At 39.5% G+C, this 27,595-nt stretch overlaps 1 protein-coding gene across 1 annotated transcript in view; it reads left to right on the plus strand.

Annotated features, from left to right (window-relative positions):
• Positions 1–27,595, plus strand: part of RALGAPB (Ral GTPase activating protein non-catalytic subunit beta) — a 69,471-nt gene that overhangs the window by 23,283 nt on the left and 18,593 nt on the right. The window contains 12 exon segments of the mRNA XM_080557824.1: positions 6,352–6,553; positions 7,924–8,091; positions 9,172–9,286; positions 9,557–9,704; positions 12,321–12,385; positions 12,579–12,711; positions 14,586–14,719; positions 18,360–18,542; positions 20,591–20,742; positions 22,198–22,385; positions 24,664–24,770; positions 26,988–27,152. Of these exon segments, the coding sequence (XP_080413950.1) occupies positions 6,352–6,553; positions 7,924–8,091; positions 9,172–9,286; positions 9,557–9,704; positions 12,321–12,385; positions 12,579–12,711; positions 14,586–14,719; positions 18,360–18,542; positions 20,591–20,742; positions 22,198–22,385; positions 24,664–24,770; positions 26,988–27,152 (1,760 nt within the window).

Genomic DNA, 27,595 nt, shown 5'->3' on the forward strand with positions numbered 1-27,595 from the left:
GATAGCAAGTAAAGTTGTTTCCTTTCAGTGATGGTTGTTACATGTTTTCATATGCAGCTTGATACTTTGCTTGTCTTCGCTCCTCAGTTGCTAGATTTGTCTCCTATGCTTTGCTCAGCTCTAAAGGTTAGATGTTTTGAGATATGATAGAAGATTAAGTGCTCTGCTCAGAGAGGCTTTCAAACACTCTCCTTCCTTTAGAAATAAGTATTCAAAAAAGAGTAAACTTTCTCAGTTCTTGCATTTTTCCTGTTCTTTGTGTAGTATTTTGAATGTCTGCTAAACTTTCCCAAGAGATCTGTCCATCAGAAGCTCACTGGCCAAAGTAAGAAAAATAGGTTGTAGAGGTATGTTGTAGCAAGTTGGGTTTATGGTAGGATTTGATATCAGCAGTTGGACTGATAAACTTCCTTGTTCATTGCGTCACAAATCCCATTCTTCCTCTGCGTGGAGGTGATGAGTTTAGGATTAGCTGTCTCTTAAAGATATTTTTAAATATGCAGTACATGGTTTTTGAAAGTGTTCAGTCATGGATTTTTGTGGCAGGAGGTTCAGGTCCCTCTGAAAAAGCCCTGTGATATATTACTAGAGAAACAGTTGAGATTAGGAAGGAATAAAGCATAATTTGAGGGTGTATTCAGTTGCATATGTGGCTAATATATTTCTGTACTTACTGCTTTTCAGACTGATCTGATCTTTTTTTTTTACATAACCTGTATCTTGAGCAATTTCAGTCAGGTGTTTAACCTGCCAAGGATATCAGCTGAGATGCTGCTTATACAATAAAGTGTCAGCTGTAAACAGAGATGATGTGGCTCTAACAAAAGTACACAGTTGTCCAAAATCAAAATTGACTTCCTTCAATGAGTTCCAGGACTGCCTTTTCACATATGCAGTATTTTAAGTCCTCTGACAGTGGTCAGAAGATTGTCATATGGCTATCCTTATAGAGGGCTTTAACATCTTCCTAAACCAAGAAACGTAAACGTACATAGAGATTTGTAGCAAATTTTTAGCCCCAGTGCTTTTCTACTGGGAAAGGAATGAAAGGAAAAAAATCTGTTCCCTCTCTGAGCTCTTCAAACCAATCAATAATGGGATCAAGCTTTGCACATCACACATTCTGCCATTTATAAGCAGCAGTAGATCTGGGAGAATTACACTGCTGGAGACCCAGAAAACCATTTGTCCTCTGTCCGGCTTTTCTAGCAGTTTGGAAGACAGAATTAACGGACAGAATTCAGTTGAGCATTTGCATTGCTTTTTCAACATGCCATGAGTATTGTTACTACTATGTAAAGTCCTGTTCATAGCAATGTTGTGACAGGCCATCAAAAGGAGAGTGATGCTGCTGGAACTCTGTAGAGAGGCACCAAAGTCTGATTGCCTGATATATTCTTTTAGAGGTATCAAAGTCAGCTGCTCAGCCTCTGTCTTAAGCAAGATGATGTGGCAAGACTTCTAAAGGTCTAGGCTCCTGCAGTTTCTGTTGACTTGAAGTATCAACATCCTTGAAGTCAGGTCTAAGTTGAAATTGGAGTTTGTTTTCTAGGAGTCTAATCTATGAAGCCTGATGCCTCCAAGTGAAGTCTTCTCCTTGAACTGTGTAAGGCAGAAGGTGCTGTGCTGGACTGATAAAGTGGGCCAAGAGGACTGTGTACTCTGGTCCCTCTCCATCACAGAAGAGCGGCCCATCAGATTTTGGTTTTGTGCCCATTCACGTGCTCATTCTACCTAATACAGGTGTGACACGAGGAAAGGGGACAGCTAGTTGTCACAATCCCTACATGTAGGGAAGAGGGCTAAAAGAAATCTTGGTACATGACTTCTTTTTGGCTGCGTTATCTATTATATTTATGAATGCTTTAACTAATATTTTGTAATTGGAAAGTGTCTGTACCAGCTTTGCTGTGTAATAGTGTCTTCCCCCTGGCCCATATACATACCATGTTTCTTTAAGGTCTGGGACTGCAGTTGTGTCAGATTTCAACAGTTGTAAACCCTTCTAACATTCAATTTGTTTCAATGCCATACAGTTAAGAATTTCTTCTTTAATGGCTCTCTGCTATGATTTCTGTTTTCTTGCTGACTGGACGATTAAGGACTGCCTTGCTGTGTCAGAGAAAGAGGTGAAATACCTTGGTGGAAAAGACTCTCTTTAGGACCAAGAAGATCCCTCTGCCCTGGCACACCTTTCTGGAACACTGCATTTTCTAGTGTGTTTTTCATTCCAGAGAAGTGACATGAATTTTCAACGAAAACCTATATAATGGGTCTAAAGAGATCTTCATGAGCTATATGGGAGTGCCTAACAAGAAACTCTGTAGGATGAGATGCAGTGTCAAGTTCTACTTCAGAATTTAGTCTATTCTTTTAAGCGAACCCTGCTGATCCACATGGACATAGCACATCGTCCTTCTCCCATCTTACAAGAAGTCTTTGTAATGAGCTTTAGGAAATAAAGAACAGTTGATCAAGGCCCACATGAATGAGTAGACATCTGCCTTGTGCTTTTCTCTTTGCCTTGGTGCCTCTTGTCTCTGATTTCTTGAACTCTTTCACCTCCAGAAGAGCAAGAAAACTGTGTCTGAGGTGGGAAAAATGTGAAACTTTTTATAGGTTCTGAGTTGAAAAATACCTGGATGGATGGGAGAGTACCCTGTCTTGCTCTAGGTGACCCTGCTCTGAGCCCACCTAGGTGATCTTCAGATGTCCCAACCTCAACTGTTCTGCGGTTCTGTGAATATAACTACCACCCTACTCTTTCCAATCTTCTTTTATTTCTGTGGGAAAAACAAACAAACAAACAAAAACTTGTTCTAATCCTGAATCCTGCAAGGGTTGTCACAGGTATTTCACATCTGTGGTTGCAGTCATTTAGTCTTTGTCTCTGGGAAAAGAGAGATTGCAGAATTTTCCCTGCCATGAGTTTAGCTGCATTGTGTAATCTGTGTATGATTGAGTGCCAGTGGAGTTTTGTTATCTGGAAAGCAGTCTTCCTGTTTGCTCTGAGCCTTGTCCTTACAGATAGTCTTGTGTAGTTCTTTGGATTCTGAAGTGGAACAGCGATCTTGCCATCATCAGTGCTAATACTCTTGTGCCTCAAGCATCCTGTGTCAGTTTTCAGTTTCTGCGCTGAAATCTTAATGGTGAAGCTTTATGGCTTTACGTGAGGCAGCTAATAAACATCATTCTGTATTGTGGGAGGAGAGGAAAACGCTTAGTTCTAAAATGTGTGTTTTCCTTTGAAAGGACTTGGATCTTGCTTGTATGCAGAATTAGATGGCTGTGTGATATTTATGTAACTATAAGCATGGCCTGAACAGCTCCCCCTGACTGGTACTTGAATAAATTCCTTAAGCAATGCAGCAGGAAGGCTTTATGAAGATATCCCTCAATGTCACAGCTCTGGGGTATGTATACATGTGCTGAGTTTAAGGTCATTGACAGGATGTGTATCAAGACAAGCTGGGTCATACAATGGAAGCTGCTGATAGTTGCTGTCTTCAGCAAATGGTGAGAATTGGGAGAAACTCATTAATCCCTTGTGTCAGTATTTCAGCAAGTGAATCTTCCATTCGGATGGGCTTGTTCTTAATCCTTGTACCTAAAGAAGTCATGGGCTTGCTAGACATACGTTGTAAAGCAGCTGGGGGAGTTTTGCTGTGGGTGGTTGCTGATATCACCTGGGTGCTGTTGGGCATTGAAGGAATCTTGGAGTACAGTTTAAGCCCCATCTCTTTTGTCCCTACTGTTGTTAATATATTGCCTTAAAGACTGCTTAGGGGAGGTCTAGGAGCCAACTGTGATAATCCCTGATTAGGGAAATACTGAGTATTTCTGAGAGGCTTGGTGCAGGTCTTGATCTGACCCAGCATGTTCAAAGCAGCAGCTTCTCCAGGGTAGGTAGGTTTCTCTCATGGTGCCTGGCTTCTGGAGTTTTTCCTCTCTCCCATCTGTTTCTGGAGATTGTTTCTGAGATGTTGATCTCTTTAGTGGTGCTCTGCCTTTTATTTCTGCTTTGGAAGGTTGTCTGGTGAGCTGGTGGTCAGGGGAGGCATGCTCATGCTGTTAAGGGTTGTTAGCAGCTTGGCTTATGATGGATGGAGCAGTAATGCTGTCAGGAACATGTATTTTGGAAGCTTATGGTTGAGGAGACTCTGTAGGTAAGTAATCTTCCAGTTATGAAACATACCCCAAGTAATATAATGTAGGGAAATGTACTTGAGCTGGGAAGGGTTAATACATCCTTTTAAACAACTGATGTACATTGATATGAACAGATCTAAATCTTATTAGTATTTTGTAACTTTTTGTTCGTTGTTTTGCATGGTACTTTCAAAACCATAGTTTTGGACCTGAATGCCAATTTCCTATGTGTTTAACAAGCTTGCTATTTCATAAAGCTTTTAATCTATTTTTTAAAAAAGCAAAGAGCTTCTTAACTTATATTACAATTTCACCATCTTAAAAGTATTTTATAACTACTGCTGTCCTTTGATTTGTTTCCATTTTATTTCTATTATCTTGCAGCATCTTTTATCCAAATTCTTCTTTCTTATAAATCTTGTAAGTAGGAACCAGTAGCTTTTCCTTAATTGCGGTCATGCTTTTCTTTTTCCATAATCCCATGCTTTATTTGTAAATTCATTCTCATTGTCTCTTGTAGCTTTTGCACTTTTACTTGAAAAAGACAAGTAATTTTTTGTGTGTGTTTTTGAATGGGGAGGATTGTTGGCAAAAGCAAATTAATCTGCCTGAATCAGTCCCATCTTTTATGTACTTTAGTCTGTGATCATGTCATGAGTTTCAGGACTTTGCACTAACCATGTGGTTTCTTTTATTTTTTTATTTTTGTTTTTTGACTTAAAGCTTATTTTACAGACCTAGTGTTTGATTTGTATGCATTGTGCATGTAGTGTTTTTTTCCAACTACAGTATATTGCTGGATAGCTTACTTAGGACAAAAAATGGCTCATGGGAAGATGCATAAAGATTTGTGCTTATTTACTACTTATGCAATGAAAATTTGTAAGGTAACAGCAAGTTAAACCATGAATTTGAAGACAAAAATTAAAAGTAGACGCTTGTCATTAGAGTTTCTTTTCAAAAACAGCAACAATGGACAATAAAAATATGGTCCATAAATTTAAATTATAAAGTATTCCAAATGTCAAAGTGTTAAAGTCTTTGTTTGCAAGACTGATTGTGAACCTAATAGTCCCCAGTGTCCCAGGCTTGAGATAGAGTAAGCTTTCTGGTACTGGTAGAGTTATGTTAGCTTGATTTATTAGGAGCACACATTATTTGTTCTGTTTAGTTTTATAGCTTATAAAACTTCTGAACATCAACATAGTCTTAGCTAAAAATTAGAAGGAATGTGCTCTTTCTGCCATTAGTAATCCAACAGTGAATTTTGACTTTTTTTCCCTTTCTTCTTGGGCAGTGAGGATATTATCTTTTTTTTTTTTGGTTGCTATTCCAGAAGAAATGATGAAGTCAGCAAAATGAGTAGCCTCTTGCATCATATGCGTGTGATACTGATGTTTGAAAGGAGTACTAGAAATCTTTTTAAAAAAACATGAATTTAATTGGCTTGGGCTGGCAGAGCCATCCTGCAGGAAGAAAGCAGGAAGAGCATAAAGCAAGCAGAACCAAATCCCAGTTAGGTAACAGTGGTCCCTCGAGACTTGTGCGGTGCACACGATGGGGTAGTCTGTGAGTGCATAGGAGAGGACCTTCCTGGTAGCTCCCTTCTGGAAGCTATCAAACCCCAGAACTCTTGAGAACAGAAGGACCAAATCAGGAGAGTGGCTCTCAGCAAACTTCTCTTTCTGACGTGGGTCCTTTAGAATTCTTGCGCTTTTTTTTAAATGTTTTATGTTTATGCAACAAAACGGAATCAAAGCAGCTTGATGTTCAGAGCAAAGCAGGAGATTATTTAGCCAGTTGCAGATTAAGCACTTGTGTGGAGGTGGTGGTAATGGCACCGTCAAAAAGTTTTTTTATATCTTAAGGGGGCAAGGAAAGGTGATGCTTCATTTTCTGGAAATGAGAACTAGATGAAGCAGATCCTTGTCCTCTGGAGATGATAGGGAGTTAATGCTGGGTGCAAGGGCACTCTTCCCAACAGAAAGTTGGGATTGGCTTTTGGTCAGCACTTCCCATCGTTAAAAGGAAAAAAAAAGCTATACCCTCAAATAGTTTATAAACAGAGGCGCTGACTTAAACATAGTAAACTAATAGCTTCATGATAACTGCTAAATTTGACTTGATCTTTGTGTCCAGGATCCCATGAGCCTATTATGTATGTTGACAAATACAGTGAAACACTGTTTTTTCTTTTCCCAGCTATAGCAACTCAAGCTAGCGTGGAGTTTCGCCGGAAAGGATCGCAAATGTCCACAGATACAGTGGCTTCCAACCCTATGTTCGATGCCAGTGAATTCCCAGACAACTATGAAGCGGGAAGGGCAGAGGCATGCGGGACACTGTGTAGGATATTTTGTAGCAAGAAGACTGGGGAGGAAATATTACCAGCTTACTTATCCCGGTACTAACCTATCTTCCAGTTGCTTTATTGGTGTTCTTTCATGGCGCAAAGTAATTTGCAGTGAATAGCATTCAGTTATGGTCTGAATCCTGTGTTGCCAACTCTAAAAGCATGGTTAGCCTGCAGATGGTGTAGGCAGAGGTCCCTCTATTAAGGGAGCGTTGGCTCCGTTTTGTTTCCTTGCAGTGCTGGTTTTCACTGGGGCTTTCTTCAAGCTCTAGTCAAAGGGAAGTCCCTCAGACTGCCTCCCAGCTGGAGGGAACGTTGTGTTTTTGGGACTTCCTTACCTCTTGCATTCTTGAGGGTTTTTTTAAACTTGCCATTGAATACTGCTATGATGGACAAAAGAAGTGTGCGGATGTGAAACTTTGTATGCTTTATTAGACCATGAAGGGTCTTGTGTTTTCACAACACTGATTTTCTTAAAAATATTTTTACATATAAAAATACACAAATATTCCATTATTTAAAACAGTTGTGTTCTGAAATAACCTCAATTTTCAATTTTATTTTTAATAAAATAAGGCAATCCTACCTGTCAGAGTGTTCCTTTTTCCATTTTTTTGTTTAAAAGTGCTGAAACAAATGCCAGAGGCAGAGAATCAACTTTATATAAATCATAACTTTTAAACTGTTCAATTATGTTTGTCGTAGATGGTGTCAAAACTTCCTTGCAGACTGAGCCATTTTAGTTCATGTATATATTAGATGGTATCTTTCAGTCAGATTCCTCTGTTTTGTAATTTATTTTTTTTCTCAGATGAGAATGTAAATTATTTTTTTTCTCAGGTGGGATGTAAATACTCTTTTACCAAGAATCTGTACAGGAATGGCTGGCTAGATAAGTTGGTTCTGCCCCGGTGATTTTTCATTTCAAATAGTTGGTTGATATATTCGGTCTCGCTTTCCAAATGTTGTAATTGCTGATCAGTGTTGTCCTTCCCCTAAGGATTTTGCAGTAATTTTCTTCTGTTAGGGAGTTACACTCAAGATCTCATTTAGATCCTTACACGGGGAAGCGAGTAGTGGGGGGAGCACGTTCAAGCACTGGTAGCAAACATCAGCGCTGTATCTGCAGCAGCTCCCATCCCCTGTGTTGCAACAAGTCAGATGTTTCAATAAAGCTGTCCTCTGCTGTTTTTTCACATGAAATACGTGTGATTTGTGTGGCTTTTTTTTAAGTTAGCTCAGTATATTTGCCTGTGCTAACATAACTTATGGGGATGTTCATATAAACTTTTCTTAACTCTGATTTTGACACTTCCTCTATCTTATATGGATAAGATCAAGTAGTTGCTGCACATTCTTGTTCATGTAGGATGCTGATATTTTTTATGCGCAAGTAATTCAATCTCATCTTTCTTTGTCAGATTTTACATGCTTTTAATTCAGGGTTTGCAGATAGCAGATTTCGTTTGCCACCCCGTTCTTGCCAGTGTTATTCTCAACTCCCCTCCTCTGTTCTGCTGTGACCTGAAAGGGATTGATGTCGTGGTTCCTTATTTCATTTCGGCTCTTGAAACTATTTTACCTGACAGGTAAATTGCTGTTTCCCTATAGATATTACAAGAAGTATGAAGGGGTGTTTATCTTCTGGGGTTTCTGTCATTCCTGAAGGGTTTTCACTGAAGGAATTCTGTAGCGTGGGCCCCATATTGTGTATATATTTGATAGTGATAACTGCAGCATTTCGTAAACTCTAATTTTTCATTTGATTTAATGCAATTATCTTTAAAGCAATAACAGTGCTTTTTGAAAAATGAAATATTTGAGTTATCTAAATATTCATTATTGGATAGCAGCATCTACAAGAACGGGGAAAAGGAGTGATTTAGCTGAAATAGGTTTTAAGCCTACTTGTTTTTATGTAAAATTTTACAGTATATTCATTACTGGCTATTACTTTAAGTGAGTTCATTTGGAGAGTAATCTTACGCATCATTAAATGGAAAAAAATGATAATTTAGGCTGATGCAGTTGGCATAGCTTCTTAAACCAGAAGATATAACCTTGTTTGTCAGAGCAGTACAGATTTCTGCATGTTTTAGTAAATAACTTAAGGCACTTAATGCAACTCTCTGTGTACCTTCTTCACCATATGTTTTACGTATTTATACTGAATTTCATTTTGAAGTTATGCATAAACTATTATTTGTCTTCTGGGCTTAAATCTGAGCCACTGCTCCTTTTAGATGGGTCTTACAGTGGCTACTGAAAGAAGTTGATGTATTTTCAAGCAGATTGTATTTTATACAATATGCACAGGAACATATTCTATGTATCCCTGATAGTGCTGGGTTGGTTTGAGTTGTAGTAAGCAACTAAAGGCTTGTGAATGAGACTTCTGCTTTGAAAATGCAGTATATGAATAATACTTTCATTTGTTTACTGCTTCTGTGTTCAGTAGAAATTACTAAACAAATAATGGTTCTTGCATGAATAAATTGTTTCGTTGCCACTGTTACAAAATAAGAAACCTGAATCAAGAAAGAAACAGCTTCATCATGTACTGCAAATTGTTTAAGACCCATGGATGTCTGTATATTTAATTTTCACTTAAAATTTGGCTTCAAATTTTTGGGAGAAGTTGATTAATTGTATGATGCTTTGATTTGCAGAGAACTCTCAAAGTTTAAAATCTATGTAAACCCCACAGAGCTAAGAAGAGCTTCAATTAACATCTTGCTGTCTTTGTTGCCTCTCCCTCATCATTTTGGAACCATAAAATCTGAGGTAATAAACTTAGTTTTCTTCTGCATTTTGAGCTTTGTTTTCCTGGTAGTTTTAGAGTGGCATTTGGATGAGTTGTGGTGTTCTGTAGTATTTAGTATTCTGATTAGCACCGAAACTCTTACAGCAATTTTTCTAACAGTAAGACTATGCTACATGTCGACAGTAGTAATGTGTGCTGTGGATGTTGACTTTTCAAACCAATACCATGCTGGTGTGTTTAGCGTAAGTATGGAATTGATCTCTACTCAAATAAGTGTATTTTTCCTTCAGGTAGTCCTGGAAGGGAAGTATAGCAATGATGATAGCTCAACGTATGATAAGCCAGTAACCTTTCTCTCCTTGAAGCTGAGGCTTGTGAATATACTTATAGGAGCTTTGCAAACTGAAACAGATCCCAACAACACTCAAATGATACTAGGTAAATTCAATGTTTATTATTTATTAATTCAGTTATGGAAATGTCTTGCTTAATCTCTCCTGGAATAATTAAATATTAGTAATTATTTACATGTTGCTTTGCAAGAAGAAGAGGTGAAGTTCCTGGCAGGTCATCTTCTGTATCATCTCCCTCATACCATGAAAACATCTTTACAAAAGTCACATTTTTGTTAAAAATGTGTGTCTTTCTCCTCATAAATGTAGAATGGTACTTGAAAATTAAAGATAGAATTAAAGCATGTTCTAGTAGGTAAAGTCAGTCCATAACTAGGAAAGTAAATAGAAAAAAAAAAATGTTGTTTTAATATTGGTAAGAATTCTTGACTAGTGGATTACAGGGAACATTTTTGTTGGAACGTTTTAGTTCTTTGCATGATTAAGCCTAGAAATAAATTGAAACTCCAGTGTTGGCAGAATACAAATGATATTTGTCTAATACTGTATAAATCTTCACATAAAAGCTTCAGAATTAGAGTCTGGAGATGCATCATGGTTTGGCAACAAACTGTTCTTTGTGGTAATAGATGTATTAACATGTGAATACTTAGTAACTAGAAGCTGAAATCGTGAATATAGCATAATCTTTCAAGTTGGATGTATTTTCAGTCAAGTAAAAATTCAGTTGCCTTATTTTTCCCTGATTCGTTTCCCTATTGTTATGTAGAAGTAACTTTTTTTCCACGTTATGGCGTCCTTGTCCCTCAAAACAATTACCATACCATTTTCTTTTTGACTGTTTAAAAAGCAAGTGGATTTTCCCTGGGTAGGCACCTGACTTGTTCTGGAACGCAGAGAGCCTATCTGACTAACGGGAGAGGGGAGGGGAAAGGACAAAAGCGCTGCAGTGAATGGAAACAAATCCAGTCTGCAAAGTCTTTCAGAAAGCTTCTTTTCAGGGGTTGAAACTATTTCTTTACTAGCAGAAGACCAGAGGAGAATAATTTGGAAGAATGTTTTGTAGGCAGTGCTGGTGAAGGGCTGAGGAAATGTATGGTTTCATAGTGGTCCTCTAAGGAAGACTCACGGGGCATCAGCACACTGGCGGTTGTCTCGGCTCAGGGACTGCGGGGTGATGTTCTGTTAAATCTTACCCATGTGTTCCTATACCCCTCTGGTGCCTGCATCCAGCTGGGCAGATCCTCTGCCTAGGATGGTTTCACCATTACCTGGCTGAGACACCTTAATGCGCTGTTTCCCCTGTTTTCCTGTTGTTAAGCTCTGGTTTCCATATGTGAAGTTATGTCCTGCTGGCTTTGGTTGGAGAGGATTCGTGAATCTCCAGGTTAGCAAGAGGTTCTTGCACGTGCCACCACCTTCTAAACAAAAATGGCGTTTATTTCCAGCTGCTCATTAAATATTTGTCAATGACTAGTGCATTTCTCTTCGTATAGCAACTGGAGTTTTCCTAAACACTCATTGTTAGGTTGGGGGAAAAAAATTAATGCAGTTACAGGCTGTTTGCACTACTCGACATAAGACATCCAGAATGCATCAGCAGTTTTAATTTAACTGTGTCTTACGCTTGTGTGTAGTTATCTCTCCCAGGATGGATTTTTCTGTCTACCTGCTGGCTAATTTGAGTGCAGTGTGGTTGGTTACACCTGTACTGAGAGCTTCAGCTTCTTCAGTACGTTATTTTGGGCATCAGTGGGAAAACGAACAAACAAAAAAGCATGGAAAAGGGATCCTGGGGTTCAATTCTATGCAGAGAATTTTGGTATATTCTGCCTCAGACTATGCACCAGCTTCCTGATTTAGGAAGTTGGTTTTATGTTTTAGCCAAATCAGAACGAAAGTGATATTTAATTTGATAATCTGTGGTTTTGGAGAGCAGTGATGCAAATATTGGTCTAGATTTTGGGCAGAAACATCTCTATAAAAATAGCTCTGCTACAGTGGATTGGGGTTTTTTTTAATGGGTCCTCGATCAGTATGAGAACGATCACAGCCCCTTTTGTTGATGTATTAAGGATTGTTGAATGGACCAGACGTTATCCGCCTTATCTTCCAACAGGTTGCTGTCTGTACTGTTAGTCCAATGAAACTTGAAACCATGTTTTTGTTTGCCAGTTACCAGCTGCCTTTTGGCTCCTCATGGCCAAATTGAGGAAGGGAGGCTCTTTGTGCCAGGCACAGAGATTAGCCCAGGCCAGTACTGTATAACCCTTGCGATGGCTTTGGACTACACAGTGCACTTTAGCTGTCTCAGTTATCTGAACACTACTGTTATTTTACTAACAGAATCAATAAATCTCTTTAAATGTAACTTGAGTTTTTAAATGATCGCAGTCTGATGGGAGACAGGGAAAGGTTACAACCCTTCTGTGAAACAAAAATCCTTCTGAACTGAGGAATTTAAGAAACCTATGTTGAAAGCATTTTTAAAATAGCTGAAAGCATTCTTTACCTCAGCTCTCGTCTGTATCAAATTGCTAAGCCTGAAGCAAATCCTTGTGCTTTATAGAACTCTTATAAAAACTCTCTATAAAACAGGAGGAAAATTCTGTGTTCTAGACCTTCAGTACTTCTCTAAATTTTAGCCATGACTGTTCTATTATGGTCTTTAGTAGTTAACCTTCTTTCATCTAATCTTCAGGTGCAATGTTAAATATTGTTCAAGATTCAGCACTGTTAGAAGCCATTGGCTGTCAGATGGAAACGGTAAGATTTTCGTTTGTTTGTTTATGAAGTTACTGCTTCAGAAAGAATGTAGTTCATTTTATCTGCTGTTTTAAGACGTTCAGTTAGCTCCCTGAGGTCTGATCATATTTCTCCCCTGTATCTGGAGTATCCTGCTATATAGAGAATTCTACTCAAAAAATCTCATCACTTAAAACTGACTTTCAATTTACAGAATGGTGGCGAAAATAACCTCTTCAAAAGCCACAGTCGTACTAACAGTGGCATTAGCACTGCAAGCGGAGGCAGTACAGAGCCTACAACACCAGACAGTGAACGACCAGCACAAGCCCTTCTAAGGGATTATGGTAAGGGTAGCCCTTTTGAAAAAAATGTGTCATTATATCCTAAGTTGATTTTTTTTTTCCCTTTTGTAATTCTGGCTAATACATTAATATGCATGGATGTTTTGAACCTGAGGTGGATAGCTCCTTTGTTTATTACTGATTTGATCTCATATGTGCCCATATGTGGTGCTCATGTTCATGTGTGCTGGTTGGTTTTTATGCGTTAGTTGGTTTTTAATACTACCACGGGACTCTCCTATTAACGTTTTCAAAGTAATAACATAAATTATGGAAAAAGTGTTTGCAAACTGCTTTACTATGTCATAAGTTGTCAATGTGTTTAGTTTTCGTGAATAGCAATGGAACACATCAGGTATAAATTAATTGCTTTATTCATTTTGGTAGCATTCCAAATGCTTACCTGAGCTTTGTAGCACCTTTGTTTTTAAAGACCATTTGGGGAACTCCTGTTTTTATAGAGCAAGTAAGCAGAACGCTTGCAACGTGTCATTATAACAACCATTTTTCAATTAATATTAATTTGTTATGTCTTGTACTGTGCATTTTTTAATCTCTAATAAAATAGGTGTTCTTCTAAACCTTTCTGTGGTAAGCTTGCTGAGATTCTGGAATTTTATTTGCTCCTTTGGTCTTTAGCAACGTAATTGGTGTTAGCCAAGTGAATGGGAGAACAGACCATCTTGTAGGCTAGGTAAAAAACTGTTCTCACCAGACAAATTTTTTCCCTCTAGTTTTCAAAATAAGAAGAGGGAGATTAATGGGAAAGATTTTAGTATATTCACATAAGCATGTTAGCGCTTTCTCAAAAGGATTTTTCTGAAATGATTGAAGTGCTAGTTTTTACCACACCACTTGAATTACATGTTTAACTCGTGTTTTCATTGACAAATGCTCTTGAAATCTCTCAGTGTAAAATATCCATTTATAAGGTTAAAAAAAAAATCTTGTAGTTGAATTATTGGCTATTTAAACCACGGTATAACTTAAAAAGTATTTTTGTAATATTTTGACCCTGAACTTGTTGGCATTATTGATTTATTTTACTGTTTTTTAAAAAAAATCCTATGCACAGGAGGTAAGGTTGTAATAAATTTATGAAACATATTTCTACGTTTCTGCTGTATGTTTGAAGGATAAATCGAAAACTGATGGTCTATATTTACTGGTGAACTGTAGCTAACATTTTAATCCCCTACTAGGGTGACAGAGAACATTGTTTCTGAAATTAATTTGACTAGTTCAGTCTTAACAATGAACAATTGAGCCTAAAAACACTTTATAATTTTAATTTTGAGCTAGAGGATCAAGAAAATTAAAAGTCTAGAACCAATTGTATCTTTTTTCCAGGATGGCTTCTTTCATTATTTACACTTAAATACCTGATGCAACTTCTGATAAAATTAAGTATAGAGAGAATAGCTAACTTCTGACTTAGGTATCTGAAGCTACACGTTCTCTATTAGTTCGTTACTAGTGCCTACATGTGTAAGTACTGATGTCTAACGTGTATGATTAATGCTGAAGTTCTTCTGAGTCTGCAAGACATCAGAGCAATTTAAGTACAGTAGGGAACAATACCAAAACTTGAAGCTAGCCATTGTGTTGCTGAAATATGACAGTGATTGTCCAAAATGTCTACAAAAGAAACAAAAAATGAGATGAGATGCTAGTCTGAATGCGTTTGTGTAATACACTGGTGTTGTATACGAGGGAGTTAGCCTGGGCAAGAGAGACCAAATTTCTAGATTGTGGGTTGTATGTAATTTTGTGTGTGTATCGTGGCTGCTTTGGCTTGTGCCCGTGCTTTGCTTATTGTTACTAATGCTTAGTTATTTTCCCTCCCTATGCTATGTGGTATTGGGGTTATATCCTAGCTCTTAATACAGATACAGCTGCAGGACTACTGATACGCAGCATTCACCTGGTAACCCAAAGACTCAACTCGCAATGGAGGCAGGACATGAGCATCTCACTGGCTGCGCTGGAACTTCTCTCTGGATTGGCAAAGGTGAGAGATGAAGTTTTGGTTGCTCCAGCCTCTTCTCAGAAGGGTGATCACTGTCCTGTTCAGATGAAAGTCATGCCACCAGGCAGAAGTCTGCATCTGAGTCTGTCAGCAAGTGTTTATTTGGACTTGAGAAAAAAACTGTCCTCCTCTTGTAGGGTTGCTTCATCTTACCCTAATGTACGAGCTCACTGGTCCAAGTGAAGTGAACCCAGTAAATGCCTCTTGGCTGAAAGCAAAGCTCAGGGTGGCTGGTTCAGATACATGTTGCTCTACTGTGCGGTTCTGGCTGATTTTGTTGAGCTAGCTGGGTGATTCCTAATCTTTCTCATGGATTCACATGTCGACCTTTTTGCTTTGTTTTGGGTTTTGGTTGTGGTTTTATTTCTTTCTTTTTACATTGCTGGGGAAGCATCTGACATACTAGGTTGCACAGCTGAGAAAAAAACATGCCACTAAGTTTCCAGTGGGCAGTGTATGGGCTTGGGCCGTTAGTTTTCAATGCCACTGTGAGCCATTTATCATAGCTTGCTTGGCTGGATGTTCAGTCTGTCCATTCACTGTATAATCAGCCTTAGAAACAAGAGTTTCTGTTGTAGTTAGTCCAGGATGGAAATACACCAGGGCATTAAATAGTTTGACTGCCCTTTTTGTAAATGAGTTGTTTTCTAAACTTTTGTTGGAAATAATTTGAACTTAGAAAATGATAGTGTATTTCTGATGTGAAAACGTCACCTTCTCAGAAGCTCTATCTACACACGGTTCCTCATTTGAAACTGGCTGTGCTGTTTTCCTTCACCACTTCCCAGCTGAACCACTCATTTGATTTTGGCACCCTCAGCTGCAGTCTGTGTCACTCTCCTCTGAGGAGACGCACCTAGCCGATAATGGGACTAACTAGCAAATTAGTAAATCGTCAATAACTAACACTATTAGGTTGAGGGACCTTTTTTGGTGAAAAGTAAAATGCCCTTTTCTGCTTGAGGGCTTTTGTTCGTGATGTTTGTTAAGCAATACTTTAGTGTATTTACAGCAGCCACAATGAACTGGTGTGACAGTTCAGCATTCGCTGACACGTTCCCCTGGGGCCTCAACAGATCTCTCTGAATATGCATGTCATAGGCATTTTTAAAGCCTGGAGTCAGCACTGAGCCATGTTGGGCTGCATACTTCTTTTATTACTGCAATGGCATGAGCTAAAGGATACCTTTGAAAATATTCTGCAATGAGTTCAAATATGATTACAGGGTGTTACAGATCACAGGATGGAATAAGGAGCTCCTGTGTCTTGTGTGATTAAGCCAGGCTATCTTTAATGCCTCCTCCCCCCCTCCCCCCCCTCCCCCCCGTTTGCAATGAGATAGGAATGTGAAAGCATGTATTTACAAACGCTTACCCAGGTTAATATTAAACATTGTAATCTGTGTATAATTCTCATGCAACTAAAATATTTTTTTCTGGGATAGTCTTCTCTATTTTAGTAATGAATCAGGTGGAAAGAGACCACCTCTTACTGCATAGCTTCAGAGTGGAGAACTGACTCTGCTTGTGCCTTTGGAAGCTACGATTCCCAAAGTCCTTCTAAGGTTAAGGGCTGTCCTACCCTTTATCTTTTCAGTACCACCTTATTACTGGGACTTGGTAAATTGGAAAATCTTGTTTCCTACAGGAGTACTGGTTCACCAATCTGCTTTTCATAAGCTAATCTTAAAGGTACTTTTTGCCGTACGTCTTACGCTCCTGAAGGAAATAATGCCTACAGCTCCAAAGTATCGTCCATCCCCTCGTTGAGTACAGATGTCTGGCTTCCTTGTTGTCGCCAACAAGACTATCCAGCTTCTTACTTTGATACTGAGACTGTCTCTTAAATAATGAATAAGGCTTTACATGGCATGGTCAAGTGCTACAGAGTAGGAAAATCCAGGTTTAACTGGCCGTTCCTGTGTCAGTGCACAGGTTGGGAAGAAAAGAGATCCACTTATTTGCTTAATTTTATAATGCTGATCCCTGTGGCTCAGTTTGCAAAGCTCTTCAGTAACCCTTCTGGTCCAGAGTCTTGTTCTCTGAAGCCTTGCTGAGCTGGGAGAGAAGCTGAGCATTTTTTCTGCAATTTTTTTTTTCTGGTTAATCTTCTTGTCTGAGTGTGGTTTTTCTTTCACTTTTTCACTGATGAGTATTACTGTGCTGACAAAATATGCCTAGTGGAAAGTGATATGAGCAGAAAGAAGCCCTGTGGAAGGGAGACTTGGGAGTGAGTGGGTTTTCAGAGATGAGTGGGCTGCTATAGCTGAAAAGAGGTACTTGCTGAAAATAAGTTTCAAATACTAATTTTTTCAGCTTGCAGTTTAATTTCTTATTAAACCGTATTGGTGCCATTCTTACTCTTGAAGACAAAGCCATGAAATGTGGTGGCACCTTAATGCAGCATTTATTTTAGTTCCAGTATCATAGAATCATAGATGGCTTGGGTTGACCAAAGGTCACCCAGTTCCAACTCCCCTGCCATGGGCAGGGACAACTCCCACCAGACCAGGCTGCCCAAAGCCCCGTCCAGCCTGGCCTTGAACGCTTCCAGGGATGGGGCATCCACAGCTTCTCTGGGCAACCTGTGCCACCCTCACCACCTCACAACCTCACCACCCTCAGAGTAAAGAATTTCTTCCTTATATCTAAGGATATCTTCCTTATACCCTCTTTTAGTTTAAAGCCATTACCCTTGTCCTATCCCTACACCCCAACAAAGAGTCCCTCCCCAGCTTTCCTGCAGCCCCTTTAGGTCCTGGCAGGCTGCTGTGAGGTCTCCCCGGAGCCTTCACTTCTCCAGGCTGAAGAACCCCACCTCCCTCAGCCTGTCTTCGTAGGAGAGGTGCTCCAGCCCCTTGATCATCCTTGTGGCCCTCCTCCGGACTCGTACTAATACTTCCGTGTCCTTCTTGTACTGGAGGCCCCAGAGCTGAACGCAGGCTCCAGGTGAGGTCTCAGAGCAGAGGGGGAGAATCCCCTCCCCTCGCCCTGCTGGCCACGCTGCTTCCGATGCAGCCCAGCATACAGTTGGCTTTCTGGGCTGCAAGCGCACCTTGCCAGCTCATGTTGAGCTTCCCATCATCCAGCGCCCCCAGGTCCCTCTCCTCAGAGCTGCTCTCAATCCATTCTCTGCCCAGCCTGTATTGGTGCTTGGGATTGCCCTGACCTGGGTGCAGGACCTTGCACTTGGCCTTGTTGAACGTCATGAGGTTCGCACAGGCCCACCTCTCAGGCCTGTCCAGCTCCCTCTGGGTGTCATCCCTTCCCTCCAGCGTGTCGGCTGCACCACAGCTTGGTGTCATCCGCACACGTGCTGAGGGTGCACTTGATTTCACTGTCCATGTCACCAAAAAAGATGTTAAGTAGTGCCAGTCCCAGTACTGACCCCCTGAGGAACACCACTTGCTGACTGATCTCCACTTGGACATTGAGCCATCGACCACAACAATGTTGAATATTTTTACCCTCATATTTAAAGCTGTATTATGAAAGAGCTTAACTGTTTATTCCCATTTCTTAAAGCTATATTTCAAAATGTTTTTTTAAAACTATTGCTTCTCTAAAAGATTTTGTGGAGGAATTCTCACCTGACAGTCCTCTCCTGCTTGCTTTTATATAGGTGAAAGTGACTGTTGATTCCTCTGATCAAAAGAGAGCTATTAGTTCAGTATGCAGCTATATAGTCTACCAGTGCAGCCGGCCAGCCCCACTCCACTCCCGTGACCTTCACTCTGTGATAGTTGCAGCTTTCCAGTGCCTCTGTGTCTGGCTTACTGAGCATCCTGACATGCTGGACGAGAAGGTAAGAATCTCTAGTGTACGTATTTTGAGCACACCCAGTTGTTACGCATTTCATCCCCAACCTATCTATTCTTCGTACTTTAAAACAACACGCTTTTGTAGTTTTCAAAAATACACCAAGAATTTCGAAACCAGCCTACTTGAAAAATAGCTTTCAATTTTGATTTCTGCTTTTTATTTACTGAGACTATTTTTAGTTTTACAAATAGCTTTCATATTTATATGAAAGCATCTTGATCTTTCTTCTTGCTTTGTGAAATTGAAGAAAAAAGGAGAGAAGAAAATAAAAAAAACTGAAATGTAAATAAATAAATAGAAAATTAACAGAAATATGGAAGTTAGTGGTATATTTATATAGCACAGCTACCTGCTGTGGATAAATTTCACTAAAAGCCATGTCTTTTCTCATTTCTCAGCTATTACCTGACTATAAAGCATCATCTAGACTTAAGAATGTAATTTCTTTAATGCTAATGTTTTTATAATCATAGTTTCACCAAGCAGTTATCTTGAAACTAAGCAAGCATGGCTTAATCCAAGGTGGAATTTCCTTGGGAAGTTTGAAGAGAACAGGCAGTGAAAGATACATGTTTCTGATCACTTCCTATCATACTGTTAAAAAATATATATATTTTTTGTACAAATACTGTTTTCATTGTTGATCTGCTTACAGAGAAAGCTCAGTAATCTTTCTGTAACTATAAATAAAATATATATATGAAAATGTATATTTAAGAAAAAATAGAGAAAAATTGAAAACTCTCAAGCAGTGTTTTCCATAAAACTGCTTTCTGTATGTACTTGGTGATATTGGCACAGTAGTAGGTGACCAGGAAAGGATGATTTGCCTGGATGTGGCCCAGCACAGGTTTATGCAGTTACATTGTGTTTTTTATGTTGTAAGGATCCACTTGTTTTTCTTCTTTTGACTATCACTGGTTATCAGGATGGTGTTATATACTCTGCATAGTATATACTGGAAATTCGGTGGCTCATTCCTGAGCCATGATAGTCCGACGGGAACCTCTCACTGTGTTTGCCAAGTGTAAGGATCAGACTGTCCAAGGTGCCTCACCTGATACCTACTTCGAATTTCACATGCTGATTTTACTAGCCAATACTGTAAACTCTTTCTGTAATTCCTCATAGATGGTCTTTGCTTCTCAACCCTGATTTATTTTGGTTTGTCTAAAGACTTTCACCTTCCTTCTCACTTGTTTTTCTACATCAGTTGTGAATTCAAGGAACAACACAGACCAAGGTGTGGAACCCTGCCTGGTCTCTGGTGGTAAAAGCTGACCACTTGTGTTTCGTTCTTAGCCAGTTATTTATTCTTGAGAAAGCTTTCCTTGTTATTCCCTCGCTTAAGCCATGAGATTGGAACTTTAGTTGTAGCAATCCAAATATTTTCAGGAAATGATTTTGTAATGAGCAGTATTTGTCAATCATAACTGTGATCCTACTGAGTGTTGGCCTCTTCTGCAACAGACTTGTTGTTGCTTTGCTGTCTACTTTTAGAATATTGCTATTATTCTCTTGATGAATTAGATACCATGATATACTTTGCTTCTTTATGAAAACTGTTGGCAATTGAAAGATTTGGAAAAGGGTTTCTTGCAGTTTTCCAGATGAGTTTGTTCTTAATGACCTTAGAACTTAATTAAAAGTTCTGCAGATAACCTCAGAAATACATTTATTATCTTGTAAAATATGTTTACATTTTTCAGTTGCATTCTTAGTAGTCCTCTTGACTGTTTTCTACATGTGTAATGGAATGGAATATATAGTGCATATATTCATTCAGAGCACTTGCCAGCATGAGATATAGAGGCATACAAACATAATCAGACATCTGTATACAGAGAAAATATAATTCCTATAGTAAATGGGATCTTACTCCAACACTGACTGTTAAAATAATCTTCTGCCTTTATCTCTGAGCTCAGATAACCAGTAGCACTTTATCTGAATCAGTGGTCTGTTGCTGTTTCACTGAGGTCTTTGAGGCATCTGTTAGATTGTTCTAAGATAGGTCCTCTTATGTTTTAGGATTGTTTAAAAGAGGTACTGGAGATTGTGGAGCTGGGCATTTCAGGAAGTAAATCCAAAAGCAGTGAACAAGAGGTCAAGTATAAAGGAGATAAGGAGCCAAACCCTGCATCCATGAGAGTGAAGGATGCTGCTGAAGCTACATTAACATGGTATGTAATTTGTCAAAGGATGTTTGTTGTTTAGCATTGCCTTGTCAGAGAATGTTCTAATTAGGGGTTCCCACCTGATGAGGTCTCTGTGATGTAGCTAGAGCATCTGAAAAGTCACCCAGAAGTTCCATCTAGTTTGTTTTTTGCGCAGGGTTGTCCTGTGCTCTGCCATTGCTGTCTTCCTCTTCCCATTACAGGTGTCCAACAGAAAAAAGATCCCTGTGATTACTGTCTTCCTTTTCTGCCCATTCGCTTATTTGAAGAGCAAAACCTGCCTGCAGCCCCTGGTGTTCTGGTTTTGGCCAGTGCTCTCTGCAGCCAGCAGTTCCTTGCATCTCCCACTTCACGCTGTCACCCTGCCCTTCCATTCCCCCTTCTCCTTATCCATGGCACATGTCACAGGTGTAAGTCAGTGCAGGCTGGGGTGTCATTCTGTCCACAGAATTGGACTTGCTTAATAGATTTGAGAGATTCTGCTGAAAACGCAATTGCAGATGCATGGGTTGGGGGGAGGGAGCACAGAGATGAAAATTGAGATTCACTCCAGAGAAGCTGAAATGCACTCTTTTACTGGATGAATAACATTATGGTAGACAAGACAAATTGAGGATGAGTAGTATAAATATGTTTGGAAAAGGTGATAGCTGCTTGCTTTTTTAATTATTCTACTTAATAAAATCATTATAAACTTTACTGTTAATAAAAACAACTGTGTAATTACCAAGGTAAAAACAGCTACTCATTGGAACCTGTGAACAAACCTTTATTGTTGCCTCTTTTTGTTTGGAGGGATGAAAATATCTATTTACCAAGTAAAGTGAAAAGCGTGGCAGGAGAGCATCAACAAATTTATTTTTGATCTGGGTGGTGGTGTTGAGTGAAAATCAGATCATAGGATCTTCAGTCACTGACACTGGACACAAGCCTCAACTCTCACTGCTGGCTTCTGTCATAGAAGTTTTCAACTTACTGTTGGGAAGATCCTGCATAATTTCTGATGATATAAATATGTATTTTTAGGAGCCTTATGTATGCCTTGCTTGTCGATGTTCAATAGTTGGTTAAATTATGGAGGAATATCTTCAGTCATCCATGATATTCTTACAAGAATGAACATAAGAAAGCTGTAGAATGGTACAGATTTTTGTGCTTTAAAATATAACTTAATATCTTTATAACCTAAATTATAAAAATTTTAACCTAGGTTATAAAGAAACTTATTCTGTAGGCAGACTAGTCTTTTTTGTAAGACTTATGTACGTTTTTCTGAAATTACTGGTTCTTTTACAACTAGCTGATGGTATGGTGCAGATAATTGGTTTGTCCTGATAACTCTAACTGTAAGGGTAACTGCTACATCAAGATATAAATGAAGAATATGAGTGAAAGTCCATGCTTGGGTGGAACTGTAAATCTTAATCTCTCGTAACTTCTAACTTTTTTTCTCATTTGCAGTATTATGCAGTTACTTGGAGCATTTCCTTCTCCCAGTGGCCCTGCTTCTCCTTGCAGCTTAGTGAATGAAACCACGTTAATTAAATATTCTCGTCTACCTACCATAAACAAACATAGCTTCCGTTACTTTGTTTTGGATAATAGTGTCATCCTCGCAATGTTGGAACAGCCTCTGGGGAATGAACAGAGTAAGTTCAACACTTCCTCTTCCCTTGTTCCTCTAGTTAAAACTCTCTGCATGCAGCTGTAAAATAAAGGTGCTTCATCAAGCACCTCTCACATTTCAGGGGCTTACCTGTTCTGTGGATGTGCCGTTGAGCAGAATGTTGCTCTGGAATGAAGTGGCTGGAGTAACTTTAGTGTCAGTGATAGTCAAACATATATAAGCTCACCCAAATTGTTCATGCAGTTTTTTATCCAGATACTTGCAGGTGACTGCCATCTAAATTGTAGCCGATGGATCCATGTTATAAAAGAAGGAAAAACATTAAGAGTATAGGAGGTTTGATGGGGATTGGTGCTCAGCAAGTAGTTCATGTGAGACCTTTATGCTTTGCACAGTTGCTTTTGCTTGCTCTAGGTCTCTTGTTACTAAATGTTTCTGTGGGTGCTTTCAGCACAATTTTAGTTGCTAAGGAGCCATTATAGCTTTCTAGTATGCCATTCTGTTCTATCGATGATACCTACTGTAAAGGAGATCTGTTACAGAGTATTGGCTTTCAGAGCTGAATTTTTCTTTCTGACTTGTTTTAGCCTTGTATGCTTTGACCAAGGAGAGCTTGCATTAAACAAATCTGGTGGTATTGACATGATGCTTTGAACTGAACAATTAATCGCCTTAAGTCCCTCCTATGAATCTTCATGTATCCAGGCATCACCTAAAAGAGTAGATGAAACTCCTCTTTTGTACTAGCTCCATTTCCTCTTTTGTACTAGCTCCATTTAAGACTAATGTTTGTTGGATATGTTAACCTCACACAGATGCGTTTTCCTCATCTATGGACAGGATTGAGTCTAGATACTAGTCTTGAAAACAGAGATTGCACTGAACTAGCATCATGAGCTCAGATTGTGTCTACCGATAGTAAGAGAAAAACTGTTGGTTTATGAGTTGTGGTCCAGAATGCTCCAATTTCGTTGAGAATCACTAAACAGATCTTGCAGCTCATCCTGGGAGCCATTGCCATATGTTCACTCTCAGTCTGTAGTTGAGCAAATGTGTTCCTGACAGGAAGAGCTTAGAACATGCCAGAACAGCTGAGCAAATCTCATCCTTGTTCTGCTTGTGCTAAATGCGTTACTGAGGAATCCTGTAAAGCTATTATAATCTGAAATTAAATTAGCCTTACTTGTTGTGCAGAACTTGTTTACAAATCCCCTTTGAAATACAAGATTAATTGCAGTAATGTGTAAGTATGTCAAATCACTTTTGAGGCAGACCACTGAAGTGGGTTATTGTGGGGAGCTGGTTTGGTTTATATGTCTGCTTATGTAAATGTGCTGTACCCTGTACGTTCCGGTATGCTGCCCATGAAATACCAGGGAAGAAATACATATCTAGTAGTTACCTGGTGGTGTCAATTTATGGTTTAAATGCACAGAAGATAGATATAAATACATTTTAAAATAAAATTAAAAGCTATAGAGGTATACCTCTCTACATATACTATACTACAGTGATTAGTCTGCGAAGGTAGCAAACTTCAGTGGCCTTTACATCTTGAAGAGAGTCTTAAATCCCTGCTGTGTTAGAACCACAATCATGCAAATTGAAAGGCACTGTAGGAGAACTGAAGTCTAAACTGCAGTCTAACCTCCTGTTCTCTGAACAGGGTCAGTTCTCTGAACCGGGTCAGTATTGAATTTGGAGCAGGTTGCTTATGACATTGTCCCAACAGGTCTTGGAAACCTCTGAGGACAATTTCTCTGTGTCCATATTCCAGTGCGTAGCTCCTTCTGGTATAAATTTTTTCACCATTTCATGTCAGAATCTTCCCTTGTCTTAGTTTGATCATTATCTCTTGTTCTTCCACTGTTCTTATCGCCGTTATTTGTGGGGGACCTTCACAGAAAGTCACAGAAGTATCATGGAAACTGTGTTTCCATGTGACCTTTGCCATACCTAAAGAGGCAGTGGCTGAATAACTTTTTATTTTTTTTTAATTTCCGGAGGGCATCTTGGAGAGAGAAACAGTGATCTACATGAATTTGGATGAAGGTTACTTTTAATGATGAAACAGCAGATCTGGCTACTACTGGGTAGTAGTAGTTCTCTGCTGCACAGAGGAGGATTATGCTTAGTGTTCTCTACTCACTAGAAATTGTCTTTAGGGTCAGGAAGGGAGTTTTCGTTGAAAACAAAATCTCTGTAATCATGACTGTGTTTCTTTATGGTTAAATTATTGCTCAATTAAGTATTTGTATTTTATGATGATGTATTATTCTTTTAACCCATGTGCTTTACAGATGACTCTTTCCCTTCTGTCACGGTTTTGATCCGTGGGACATCTGGAAGATTTGCATGGGCCCAGCAACTCTGTCTTTTACCAAGAGGAGCTAAAGCAAATCAAAAGGTCTCTATCAAAGCCCATAAAGAAATCTTTAACTGCTGATGTTCAGCAGAAATTCCACTAATGTGAGACAGCCCCGCAGAACTGGTGATTATACATTAAGGCTGAGCCACGGGGCCTTTAGCTGTAGGTAATGTTGACACATCTCTGGTGACTCTTTACAACTTGTGATTAATAATAAATACAGGCCGTGAAAGCGCTGTTGCTGTCTAGGTTTGTTTAAGGGAGTGGGAGGGGGAACTCTCCATATTTCTTGTTTTTTGAAAGCATCTTCGGAGGTGATGGGGCAATGTACAGTGTGCTTAGTTGTGTAGGCATGAGTGTTGGTGCTGATTTTAGGATGTCAGGCAAAGCCCTTGCAGCAGAAGAAACAAAGTCTGGAGATATAGTATGAGATGCTGCAGAGAGAACAGCTATTAACTGCAAAGCCCAGTGTTGCAAAGATGGCGGTAAAATTACAGTGGAAAAAAATCTATCTAGACGGACTCTGGACTCTAGACGGACTCTAGATGGACTCTGGACTCTAGATGGAATGCTTCTGGACAGGAATAGTAAAGGAGAAATAGCCCTATCTCATTTTAAAGTAGACTCTCTTACTGCAGTTGCCTAGTGGAGTATATCCTTCAGTTACCAAAATTTCTTTCTGTTTGTAAACATCTCCAAATCTTGAAAGTCTTCCTATGACCCTCAGTAAAATACAGGAAATAATAATGTAGCTGAAATGTGGGCCTGTCAGTCTCAGCTGTCATGTTAACGTTTAGATGACTCTGATCTCTGCAGAGCAGCCTTTGGGAAGACCCTTCACTTGATGCCTTTGGAGCTGTGCTGTCAATTAAGCTGAAGCGTTTTGCTAAATAGCATCAGTCCAAGTGTGTTGCCTCAGTCACCAAAGGACAAGTCACATCTTGGCTGGAGATCTTCCTACCAGTTTTAAGGGAACTGTTCTAACCTAAAGGCATTACGTAACTTTAAGTGTTGCCCTTTTCAAGTGTACTGGGTTGTAAATAAATTTATAAAGCAGCCCTCAAGGTATAAAGGTCTTGCTTGCTTGATCTTATGCACCTGCAAACCTGCAACTAGACCTTCTGCTGCTTTCATTGGTAACTTTTTTGAATTACGTGGTGTAACATAATACAATAGCAATGTCAAAATTGCATTAAAATAGATAATGCAAGTCTTTTTGATACCTTAGCAGGGCATCTCACTCCTGACCCACAGCATGGCTGCTGTTCACTTCTAGGACTTCTCAGCTTGACTTGTTGACATCATCATAGTCGGTAGGGTTAAAGTAGAGGATTCTGAAAAAGCTGTTAGAATTGTATCAGGGTCAGTGGTTTTGGTTGGAGAGGGCCTTAAAGACCATCTAGTTCCAACCTGCCCCCCCCCCCCCAGCCATGGGCAGGGATGCTACCCACTAGATCAGATTGCCTGGGGCCTCGTCCAATTTGGCCTTGAACACCTCCAGGGAAGGGGCATCCACAACCTCTCTGGGCAACCTGTTCCAGTGCCCCACCACTCTGAGTGGAGAATTCCCTCCTAACCTCTAAATCTCCCCTCTTTTAGTTTAAAGCCATTACCCCTTTTCCTGACATTATCTGCCTGAGTAAAAAGTCACTCTCCATCTCTTTTGTAAGTTCCATTTAAGTACTGAAAAGCTGCAATGAGGTCTCCCCGGAGCCTTCTCTTCTTCAGGCTGAACAGCCCCAGCTCTTTCAGCCTTTCTCCATAGGAGAGGTGCTCCAGCCCCTTGATCAACTTTGTGTCCCTCCTCTGGACCTGCTCTAACAGACCCTTGTCCGTCTTGTGCTGGTGGCCCCAGACCTGGACGCAGTACTCCAAGTGGGGCCTCACCAGGGCAGAGCAGAGGGTCACGATCACCTCCCTCGATCTGCTGCTTATTCCTCTGTTGATGCAGAGGATTGTTTGCCATTTTATTAGGATTTGCAACTGCTTAGAGGTTAGATGGTAAGCAAGTATAATAGGTACCATGATTGCAATCACCACAAAAAGCGAAACAGTGTCTTTTTTTCTTTTTTTGAATTTACAGTGACACTTTTAATACAAGTCTATTCTAAAAGTATTACTGAATGCTTTTTAATGATACCTCTCATATAAGAATTAGTAAACTTGTGGTGGGAGGGTACATTTCCCATTATATGTTGTCTAATGATGCAATGCCCTGAGTGAAACTATCCCCTGCCCCCCCTTTTTTTTTGACAGACTTTTGTACCAGAACCTCGACCAGCTCCTAAAAATGACGTTGGATTAAAATACAGTGTCAAGCACCGCCCTTTTCCTGAAGAAGTGGACAAGATCCCATTTGTGAAAGCAGACTTGAGCATTCCTGATTTACATGAAATTGTGAATGAGGAAGTAAGTAACTTTTAATCTTTGACTTCATTTTGCTCGTTTTATGTTTGTTCATGAATCATACTAACTTCTTACTGTAAATGGTGTAATTCTTCAGCTTGACTAATTCATATTAACGGAGTAACAAACTGCAAACAAATGAATCTGTGCATTTCCCCAGGAAGATGACAGTGCCTTGAATGTGTTCTTGAGGAGCATTGCTCAACACATTTTATTCCAGTTTCTAATATCCTGGTATTGCTAGGAAGAAATGGTTTGCATTTTGTTGCATCTTCTAGGGAAATGTAAATGGCATTTTTGAAAGGACACCGATGCCCTTGTGTGGGGTGTGTGTGTAAAAATAAAAGTATTTTAAAGCTTCACAATGCCAGATTCACTTTAGTTTCTGTTCACTTAAAAGGGAGAACTGTTGCAAATTATGGACCCGGTTATCAGCAACAGCCTCTCCCTTTTAAGTG

Source organism: Anser brachyrhynchus (genome assembly GCF_964034855.1).
Source record: "Anser brachyrhynchus genome assembly, chromosome: 16".
Classification (NCBI taxonomy): domain Eukaryota; kingdom Metazoa; phylum Chordata; class Aves; order Anseriformes; family Anatidae; genus Anser; species Anser brachyrhynchus.